At 36.4% G+C, this 12,197-nt stretch overlaps 1 protein-coding gene across 1 annotated transcript; it reads right to left on the minus strand.

The window, feature by feature from the left end:
• Positions 1-227: 227 nt before the first annotated feature.
• On the minus strand, positions 228-2,184 carry LOC141684513 (NAC transcription factor 56-like). The gene is given in 4 exon segments (XM_074489528.1): positions 228-1,112; positions 1,244-1,262; positions 1,264-1,546; positions 1,850-2,184. Coding segments are annotated over 4 exon segments (1,068 nt in total). The 5' UTR covers positions 2,037-2,184; the 3' UTR covers positions 228-533.
• Between the last annotated feature and the right edge of the window lie 10,013 nt (positions 2,185-12,197).

Consider the following 12,197-nt stretch of genomic DNA (forward strand, 5'->3'; position numbering starts at 1 on the left):
TCATTTCCGCATGTCAAAATTCATTGTTCTTAGTGTGATGGGTGATATGTATATATAACTCTTGAATTAGCAGCACGTGGAGCAATTTAGGTCACGCTCTCGTGAATATATAAATTAATCATCATAAAATTTAAATCTGCTACTGGGTGAAGTTAACTGATCAGAATTTTAAAATGAAAGTATATATATTGATTTTGGTTTTGATATTCTTCATCAACTAGACATGCTGATATCTAAAGTTTTGTATATTGATCGATCATCTAGCTAACATACAAGTAGGCCTTCCTTATATATATAGCATCACTCTTTCGGAATGTTTCGAAATTTGGGTTCCGCCACGGCAAATAATCTTCAACAAAAGCTGTGTATATCACTAGTTTAGTCCAAATATATGTGTATCCATAATATGGCATCTTTACACAAAAGTTATATAATATGTGTTTGATCTATATATATATACTTAGAACATGAAAATGGGGTACTCCTTTTTCATTTTTACCCCACTTAATTCCCAAAATTAAGTGATCATAGACTCAAGAGTACCAATTCATGCTGCTCGGTAACTGATTATAATTAGGCTGTTGTCTAAAAACCCCATCACCAACATTTCCAAGCATCGCCGCTTGTTGCAGCGCCTGTGGATTTTCTGTAAACAGACCTAAAAAACTCGCCATCGAACCGTTATCATCCTGCACATGAGTCCTTGCATCTTCATGGTCCTGATGATCCCCGGTGAGGAATCTCTTGTTTGACGATGCTGGGCCTCCATCCTCGTCCCAAAATATGGATCGTTTCATAGAGATGGCATTAGTAGGAGAAGGTAGAGAAAGATGTGACTTTGAAGTACCGGAAAGAGAGATGGAGCCATCGCTGTTGGTCTTCAAATTCTGCAACATGCTTTGTTCATTTTCCAGCATTGTACTATAAGTAGAAGTAGTTGAAGGGTTTAGGCCAGCCAGAAGCCTTGGATGCTGTTGGCCAATTTGTATGCATGGTGCTCCTGGTTTTGATGCGAATACCATATCATTCATAGACTCACAACTTTCATGTTCCATTAATGGCCTTTGGCTATTATTCTTCTTGTAGATTCGACGTAACACCCAATCATCAAGCTAGAAAAAATGAACAAAAAAACAAAAAAAAAAATTCCATAAAATTTAGCTACCTCGCTATTAAATGAAAATCAAATTTCGTAGAGAAAAAAAAAAGATTCAGAGTTTAAAAAGAATATAATTATACTCACCCTCAAGGATCCTTTTTTATGGCTTCATATTTGTAGACTTGTTACTATCAGAAAGACGGTACTCATGCATGATCCAATTAGTTTTAATCCCTTTAGGTGGCTTTCCTCCGTAAAACACGAGTGCCTTCTTAACACCTACCTTTTGAGTTCCTCCGGAGCTAGTGGTGGTCAGCACCGGCTTATCAGTTCCTGTTGCCTTCCAATACCCTGAAGTTGCAGCTCGATTCGGCCTTGCGCCATTAGGGTACTTCCTATCTCTTGGACTGAAAAAGTACCATTCCTGTTCTCGGAACGAAGCCTTAGCTGCAAATATATTAAACCAGGATTATTAAATATATATTCATCATCTTGTATACACGAATTCAAGTCACATACATAAATTCATGCGTGCAAACAAATTTAAAACTGTGAATATCGTGAAGACCAAAAAGTATTCCAGATCAAGAGAGATTTCGAAAACAATATTTTCAGAATCACTATTCAAATAAATGAACAAACTTTTGGTTTGTCCGCTGAATTTAACTTTGCAATAAAAACAACAGATAAGTTTATCATCATACAAAATTAACAATGTTTTTTTAAAAAAAAAATATGTAAATAAGTAACCTGGCAATTCCCATGGATCAAATTTGTAAAGATCAACTTCAGCGATGATGGAGACAGGAAGAGGAACAGAGGCAGCTTTTTTCTTAAGGTAGTGAACGACAAGCTCTTCGTCGGTAGGGTGAAAGCGAAACCCCGGTGGCAGCTGCGGCTGCTGCTGAGTGCCTGCTGATGAATCTGTACTTTCCATTGACACACGGATGTAGTAATATTTATCAAGCAAGGACTAAATTTGTTGAGAATTTATTAGACTTTTATGTTCTAGTGATGACCATGTCACAAGGTTTTGAAAAAGAAATTACAGAGCTTAATTTTCAGAGAGGAGAGAGATTTATATATATATTAAGGGGTTAACATTAAGAAATGTTGATCAAAGGAGCTGCACCAGTCTTTTATATGGCAATAGGGTCCACGGTACTAAAATAGGATAACACCACTAATCCAGTACGATGCAAATACAAAAACCATCAAATTTATCTAGCAATTTATTTTTTACAAAACTATTTAATAATTTCTATTAGTATAAAAAAAATACTGTAAAATTATTATTATTATTATTATTATTATTTAAGGGTTATTTATGTATGGGATGTTTCGTAAAACTTAAAAAATTAATATTAACCTTACAAAAAATAACTAGAGAGTTCTGGTAAAACTTATATCCCAATAATAAATAATTATCCTTTAAAGAAAGTATCTTAAATTATTGAAATAAATTTTTAAGATTTTTTTTTAAATACAAGTGCAATTTTTTTTGCAAAAATATGGTCCAAATTTATAAGCAACCTGAAAAGCAATTTTACAGTAAACATCATATGCAACTTTGTTTATTTTTATAAAAGAAAGAGTCGAGGAGTGGGATATTTTTGAAGAATTCACTAAATTGCATTACCAGCTGGAAAACAAAATCAATTTTTGTCTTCAGCTTATAAATTATAAGACAAATATAAATGAATTTAATGGGCTATATTCATTCTATTTTTTGAATTAGTCAATCTCATATTACCAAACTAGCATGCCACTCCAGGGATTAAACAGGCATGTAATTGCATACCTCCGGGGGTATATTAGTCATTACATAAACAAGATAATGAATTGAACGGAGGTAATCCAGTAATTCTTTACGGTGTCGATGAATGAAGTAAGGGGAGAGGAGGTGCGGGAACAAAACAACTTAAAGATACATACATAGTGTCACACTTTTATTATGCAAATGGCACCAAAAACATCACATACACATATCTCAAGGTCTATTCTCCATGGAACGACGGCTCTTGTTCTTTTAGCCACAGCTTCTCGCCTTGATCCCGTTACTTTTGATCACCTTTTTTTACAGGATACACGTTATATCAATTAATGAACATTTGATTCATTGTTAATAATTTGAATTAATGATAAACGGAATCTCAATTTTGTGTACTGATATTTGATTTAGTAAATTTGATATATTATGTAATGAGAACCTTGTTCTCTCATGATTATTAAATTACATCCTCCCTGCATTCGTAAGAATTTCAAATAATTCACATTCTAGTTTATCCCATTTTCCATTCCCGGCCACAATCGATATGCCCATTAATTATTAAGTCATATTAAAGATTTTAGCTAATTTTCAATTATATTTTAAATGAATTTTTATTTACACTATATGCTAGTTATTTTAAGTTGATATTTGGAATGGTGATAGGATATTGTCCGATTATCAACCGATAAAAGTTATAAGTGATGAATTATTTAGGGAGTTTGATTATCTTAACATTAGTCCACTTGGGCAGTGGAAAATTTTAAATGGCACTCGATTGTTTGTCTAATAATTATACGTAAATTGACTACTATACTAGATAACATAACATTTGTAATTGTCAACTGGCCGACTACTATGATAAATAGCTACTTTAAATGATACCTGATTTTTTGTAAGTATTTTTATGTAAGTTGAGTATTACAATAAGTAATGCTTAAATATTAATTGATTATTTGTCTGTAAAATTGAAATAGTGAATTAATGTTTTGAAAATGTTTGCCGTGAGCGGATTAGTAAGTGTTTTTACCAAAAAATTGTAAGGTTAAATGCTAAGACTACGTGATTGTGAATGTAAACAAAAGCAAAGTAAATATGCAAAACACGAGCAATTGGTGAAGCGAAAAACCCGTGAACGGGAAAAAACCGCGGGTGGGATTATGTACCCAACCTAAAATGTAATCCATTAGATGATTAATTAAGTATACAAAATGTCTAAGCTAAAATACATGATCGAATATAATCATCGTGTATGATACTTATATATATATATGTTTGTAGTTAGGAACATTCGAATGCTGTATATGTGTGTTTGTTGTCTTCTTCAAGGAGCTTGAACTGATGCCGATGGAATTCTCCCCATTTCATGAAGCTGCCTTTCACTCTCTCTTATCTCCTAGATTGTTCCACTTTTCTCTCCCACCTTCACTCTTTTTTCTCCTCTTTCAAATTGTTGTTATTATCCTGTTGCATATGCTTGACTTATTCCCCTACAAAACCGCCCTCCAAAACTGGAGCTCGGTTTGATAGAGTCCATAGTCCTTCCCGTTGTTGTCATGTGTTTGCTGTCGTGTAAGCCGCCTTCTCATCTTTCCGTCCTGACGTTCTTTCTCGTCTTTGCCGTGAACTCCCCCGTCATGTCTGCAATTTTCATGTATAACAATAGCCCAGATTTTATAAATAAGGAAACTAAATTTATAAAATATTTAATTTGGTATTTAAACCAAATATTTATCGTCACAATTGGATGCGTGTGGGAAGACTTCTTATCTCTCCTGGGTAATCGCTCAATCAGCCAGGTGGATATACATGCACTGGCTTTTCGTTTTCCAAGAAACCCTCTCTCGTATTTATCAATACTCTTCCTCTCCTCTATATACACTCCCACAATCCTTTTCTTGTATTTTCATTCACCACGTCTTTTCGAGTCTCCTTCTTTCTTTATCATAGAACCAATCTTCTTTTCTTCTTATAACGATGGCCAAAAACTCTGCTCGTAGTTCTGAGAGTCATAGCGAATCCCCCAGAACTTCAAATAAAAACCCTAATTAGATCATGACCAACCTTCTTGATGCCCGCGACAGTCAACCCAGTTTGATCAAATCAGAACGATTCGAGGAGATGAAGCTGCTTTTCCATACTAACGTCAACATCATTGTCCCCGACTCAACTGTTCGAGCCGATTCGTACAAAAAGGGGTGGGTATATTTTTACTAATATCCATTTGACATTAGACTTGTTTTCCCTTATTCCAAGTTTATTATTGGTGTGTTGACTGCCTTGAATGTATATCATGGGAAACTGATGCCATTCACATGGAGGGTTTTGGCTTGCCTTGATGCTATCGAGGAGAAATATGAGTTGAATATTGATGTTGAGGTCGTGAAACACTTGTAGAATTGGTTTTACAAATAAAGATACTGAAGATCCCAATGACACTGTCAATGATAGGAATTGGAAGAAAGATTATGTTTTTACAGAAAAGAAGACTTTGGGTGAAGATCTGCTTATCTACTGAAACACTGGAACAATACGGGTATGATTCCTAAAGCCTTTATTTGTATATTTCATTCTTTGTATTTTTCTACTCATCATACTGTTCATGTCATGCATCTCCTGTCGTCTAACTTTCATATATATTCTATTCATGTCATGTTTTCTTGATTTTCACCTTATTGTAACTCGATGTACTTTTCGTAGGCTTAACTTATTTTAGTGCTTTTTGTATTCATGTATCATTTACTTTTGTAGATTGCGATTTCGAATTTGATGATAATGATGTCGTTACTAAGGCCACCGTTGAAAAGATTCGGTATTTGCCTGCTTCTGATAGACTGTGGCCCAATTGTCTCGGACGTCCCATATACAAAACTGGTAAGGTTAATGTTGAGGAGTTTGTTGCTAACTTGAAGAGGTCGCAGACAAAGGGTGAAACTGGTACCTTGAAAAGAGCTGGATCTAGGAACATTGCACATAGGACCCGGGGTAAACTAGTCGTCTCTGCTCCCGTCAGCCGTCTCAGTCGATTCAAAGTTTGTCTTCTGAGACTTTAGAAAGCCCCAAAAGCAGCCAGGGCGTTGGAATGAGTATAGGACGTAAGTACACCAAATGTATATGTCATTTTCTTTCTTTCATGACATATCTCTTGTTGGCTTTATTTGTTTGGATTTTTTTGTTATCCTGGATTGAGCCTTGTTTTTTAATTGTAGAGTTTAAGCCCCCCATCATTAAGCCCCTTTTGATTTCTGGAAAGGATTTGTTTAATAAAAGATCTCGTGAGGAAAAATCTACTGAAACTGAATCATCCGAGGCTCCCATGTTGTCGAGTCCCATGTCAAGTCCTATCATTAGCCCTCTGACTAAGAAGGTTCGAATCAATCCATCAGTGACCACCATTAGCTCTGATATCCCCATGCCACTCCTGACTCAAAGGAATTCAGTTCATGCTGACCTTGTACTTTTTCTCATTTACTTGATGATATGGTGCTCCCTCAATCAATGGAAGAGCTTTCTGCCAAGGAGCTCGAAGATGTTCTTGACAACGCAGCTGGTTACTCCTTCCACGTAAGCCTAACTTTTCCTTTTTATGTACATTTCTCTTTTCTTTGTTTATCGTATAATGCCCTTTGTTGATATTTAAGGACATATGTTTCTCCCCATTTCGTGTAAACACTCCAAAGTGTGCTGGTGGCTTGTGAAGTCTACAACCACAAAATGCAAATGGACAAGGAGCTTGAAGAGGAGCATAAGTCTTGTGTCAAAAAGCTGGGAGCTGCGGAAAACCTCGCCAAGGAGAGGCCGGCTGGTATGAACGATCTTCAGAAGGAGTTTGATGAATTCACCACCAAATTTCATTCTATTGAACATGACTTGCGTTCTGATGCTGAGAAGATTCTCCATCAGCAAATTATGAGGACCAGGGTTGACACCATGTTGGAGTTTCACTAGGGGGAATGGAAGACTTGGGACGTGCTTGAGACTATTAAGATTTACAACAACGACTTCCCTGATGACTCCTTCCCGTTGGATGTGTTTGAAACCCCTAATGAAGATGTAGAGATTAAATCCCTCAAAAAGGATAATCCTGATGAGAAGTAGTTTAGTATTGACGTTTTATTTCAGCTATGAACTTGTTTTGATTTCCCGTTTCATACTTTGGTTTTTGCGTTGCTACAATGGATCCCTTTTTCGTCGTTAAGGCGGGGGATTTTGGTTTTACTGGATATTTGCCGTAGTTTGATGTCTTTGAATCGTACTTACTCCTGTCTTTGCATTTTGATCATCTTTTGACCATGTTGCTTGGTTAGATCACATCGTGTCAACTGTAGTTATTGTTGATGTCATATATATATCTTTGATAATGTTTTGTAGATACTCGCACGTATAAATATTAATTTATAAGATTTTTCTAAACAATTCCTTAGGAAAGAGAATTGTTCTAACTTATCGTTAGATAAAAATTCTTACTTGTTGTCGCATGTATAATTTTTTTCAAATGTAATTATAAACATTAATGTATATTTTCATACTCTTTCGTCAAAATATGTAGTTTTGTTGTTAATATGTTTTGTCTTGTTATCAAGGTACGTTATTTCATCGACATACGTTGGTGCATGCACTCGTAGGGTGGTTAAAAGGCCTTAATCCCTCTTGAAACTCACCAAGCAGTTATATAAATTTGAAGAATGTCATAAATACATGTAACGATCATCGTCATCATAATCACTGTCATTGTCTGTCATTTATATTTGTTAAGTGTATATCGCACCCGTGAAGTAGTAAAGTTATAGTTGGGTGATCGACCCTTTTCAATTTCTAACATATACTAACGCGTGGTGATATTGTAAAGAGTTATAATGTGGGATTTCCCAATTAAATTCAATGAATAAGCATATTCCTATGTATAAGGAAATTCGCAAGTTGAATTGATAATTTGAAAGCATAATAACATAACCCACAACAAGTAGTAAATAGAATCAATCTTCCATTAATAAACTGTCAAAAGCACATAATGACAAATAGCAAATAATGTCATGCCAAACACAAACAACTACTGACAACTAATTATGTCCTGATCGACTTATTGAGCAACGACTTCTAATAACATAAAATTAACAAGATGAGATAGAAAACTTTACACGTGATAAAGTTTTAGATGTAAAGCGTTCCAACTTCTTGGTATCTGTGTCCCGTCCATACTTGGCAACCGGTAAGCCCCATGTCCAATGACGGCATCAATGAAGGGCCTTCCCAAGCGTTAGCAAATTTCCCTGCCGTCATGTCCATAGTATTTTGGAACGTTTTTCTCAGCACCATGTCACCAACACGGAAATTTCGTATATGTACATGTTTATTTTAGGTATTAGCCACCCTTTGTTGATAATAAACTAACCGAATTTTTGCCATCTCTCGCAATTCATCTACAGTGTCTTTGTCGTGTGATAACTCTATATTGTTCACGTCACTCGTCAAGAGCCCATATCTTATTTTTGGTATCATGACCACTGTTGGTAACACGGCTTCAGTGTCATAGACTAGACTTTATGGCGTCTGTCCTGTAGATATTTTTGGAGTTGTCATGTCCGACCACAACACCCAAGGCAGTTCCTCAACCCACTTTCCTTTGCATGACGTCAACCGTCTCTTTAGATTGTTGATTATGATTTTGTTTCTTGAATCAGCTTGTCCATTGGCTTGAGGATATCTTGGTGTTGACTTAATTAGACTAATGTTCCAATATTTGCAAAACATTTCAGTTTTGTCACTTATGAACTGCGATTCATTGTCACAAATGATCTCGGATGGCACACCAAACTTGCAAAGAATGTTTCTTTTAATGAATGAAATTACCTCCTTTGACGTCACTTGCTTGAATGCCTCCGCTTCAATCCACTTTGAGAAATAATCAGTCATGGCCAACATGAACATCTTCTGTCCTGGTGTAGGTGGCATTTTTCCCACGATATCCATTCCCCACCTCATGAAAGTCCAAGATGGAATGGACATGTTAATATGCTCAGACGGTTGATGTATGGCAGGTGCATGTTATTGGCAGGCATCACATCTTTTTGCATAGTATAGGGCATCCTGTCTAAGTGTCATCCAAGAGTAACCCAAGCTTAAAATTTTTAAAGACATATTTCTTTTGTTAGTTTCATTCCCATATTCTCCTTTGTGTGCATCCCTTAGCACCATGTCTGCCTCATGTTTTTTCAGACATCTCTGTAGCAGCCCTTTAGAATATTTTTTGAATAATTCCCCATCTATGATCGTAAACCTTGATGCTGTTAGGAGAAAACACACACACACATTCGAGATTCAATTTTACCAATACAGAGTACGCACACAAACACACAACAATATATTTGACGTGGAAAACCCAAGTCCCAACTTGTATTATTAATCAAAACAATTATCAATAATACATCAATACATAACACCGCAATGGTGTCCCAAACTGATACTTGAGCCAACTAATGCTCAAGCATCCCACACACGATACCTAAGACGACTACGTCTCTTAAGTATACATCTAGACAATTACATGACTATGTATATATAGCCATCACAAACTTAGCCAACAAGCATACCTAATCTGATTACGATAATAATTGTATGCCCATACAATTATTACACATTCCCATTATGATAATAATTGTCAACACGTACAATTATTACTCAATCCCATTATGATAATAATTGTCAACAAATACAATTATTACCCAATCAAATTATGTCTTGTATCACCAAGCCCATATCACATATTAGGTTTAACCCCAACAATCCTCCCCTTCAACCCAATACTCCAGATCAGGTTGAATGGTAACCATCAAAACATCAACTTCCATTCGCCGATGCCTCCCCTCGAACAAGAATTCATTCATCTCGTTCTTCCAACTTTTGAGAATCACTAAGGCCTGTATAGTGACCTCCAATAACTCCAAACTACCGTTTTTCATCCTAACGACATATCCATCCACAAAATCACGTGCATCAACCACGAGTGCCTCCTTTCAGCATCGAGTAACCCGATCATTGCTTTCACAATCCTTCGGCCTCTTTTGAAGAACATCACGAGTTTCATCCAAAAAAATTCACCTGGTTGATTAACCATTAAACTATCGAAACTATTGCAATGATCCCGTCCATCTTCCACCTCGAGTCCGAACGAATTGATCCACGGTGCAAGTCAACCGCCATACCGCACGTAACTTTGTCAGCAAATCTATCAATGTACTCCACCATACCAATTGAACCTCGAACGTTCCTCCAAACCAATTCATCATGAACCTCGAACTTCGGCTCTGATACCACTTGTTAGGAGGAAACACACACACATATTTGAGATTCAATTCTACCAATACACAGTTTGCACACAAGCACGCAACAATATATTTGACGTGGAAAACCCACGTCCCAACTTGTATTAATAATCAAAATAATTATCAATAATACATCAATACATAATACCTCAATGGTGTCTCAAACTGATACTTGAGTCAACCAATGCTCAAGCATCTCTCACACAATACCTAAGACGACTACATCTCTTAAGCATACATCAAAATAATAACATGACTATGTATATATAGCCATCACAAACTTAGCCAACAAGACATACCTAATCTGATTACAATAATAATTGTATGCCCATATAATTATTACCCATTCCCATTATGATAATAATTGTTAACACATACAATTATTACTCAATCTCATTATGATAATAATTGTCAACAAATATAATTATTACCCAATCCAATTATGTCTTGTATCACCAATCTCATATCACATATTGGGTCTAACCCCAACACATGCCTTCATCATGAGGATCCTTGCTTCATTGTTGTTAGTTGGCATTGTTCCAAACTGTTGTCTTCATCCATCTGTCTGTATCCTCATTGGTACTGTCATCACATTGAGCAAGGGTCATTATTCCTGATTCAAGAACCAGTCTTTCCATGGCGGGCTTCATGATGTTGACCACTGGGATATTGTTTAAATCTAAGCCTTTGAACACAACTCCCAATCCGGCTAATGCATCAACTTGCATGATATTTTCCCTTAGAAACTGTTGTATGTTGAAGTTGTCGAAATGGTTGGTTAACCTTTTGGTAATGTCCAGTTATGCAACCATCTTGGGATCTTTGGCTTCATAAGACTCCTTGACGTGATTAACAATGAGTAGCGAATCACAGTTGACGTTAATATTCTTGATCTTCATGTCTTTAGCAATTGTGAGTCCCATGATCAATGCCTCATATTCAACTTCATTTTTTGTGGCTTTAAAGTCAAAGCTTATTGATTGAGCTACAATATCCCCCTGTGGCGATTTGAGGACAAGCCCTAATCCTGTTCAATTAACATTTGATGCCCCATCTGTGTATAATGTCCAAGAATTCCTGTCTACTCTTGAAAGAGTTTGCTGAAATTTCTGCTCAGCATCTGTCATTTGGCTTGGACTAAAATCAGCCACAAAATCAGCCAAGGCTTTTGACTTTATCGCAGTCCTTGTGTCATATGTGATGTCATAAGTACTTAGTCGTATTGCCCACTTTGCCATTATTCCCGTCAGATCAGGTTTACTCAAAACATTCCTCAAAGGAAAGGTCGTCAGGACATGTATCTTGTGTGACTCGAAATAATATCTCAACTTAGTGGAAGTCATAGCTAATGCAAGTACTAATTTTTCAAGAGACGTGTACCTTGTTTCTGCATCTACCAAGCTCTTGCTGACATAGTATAAAGGCGACTGGACACCTTCACTTCCTTTTACAAGGACTCCACTCACTGCATGATCCGTTACAGATAGATACACGTACATGTCCTCTCCTTGAATAGGCTTGGACATGAGTGGTGGTGTAGTTAGATAGTTTTTCAAGTCATTCAAAGCAACCTCGTGTTTATCTGACCACAAAAATCCTTTGTTCTTTCTCAATACGTCGTAAAAAAGTTTGCACCTGTCCGACGAACGTGAAATGAATCTATTCAAGGTTGCAACCCATTCTGTCAGCTTCTGGACGTCTTTGACGTTTGATGGACTTTTCAATTTAAAAATCGCCTTAATTTGTTCGGGACTTGCTTCAATTCCTCTCCTTGTTACCATATGTCCAAGGAACTTTTCTAACGACACAGCAAACAATTGGATGGGTTTAACTTCATGTTGTATGGCCTAAGTATATCATATACTTCATGAAGATCACGAACATGATTCTCTGTATTAGCAAACTTGACAACCATATCATCAATGTAGACTTCCATCGTCCGCCCTATTTGGTCTTTGAACATTTTTTTGACAAGTCTCTAAAACGTAGCCCCAGTATTTATTAG

Source organism: Apium graveolens, chromosome 9 (genome assembly GCF_009905375.1).
Source record: "Apium graveolens cultivar Ventura chromosome 9, ASM990537v1, whole genome shotgun sequence".
In the NCBI taxonomy this organism is placed as follows: domain Eukaryota; kingdom Viridiplantae; phylum Streptophyta; class Magnoliopsida; order Apiales; family Apiaceae; genus Apium; species Apium graveolens.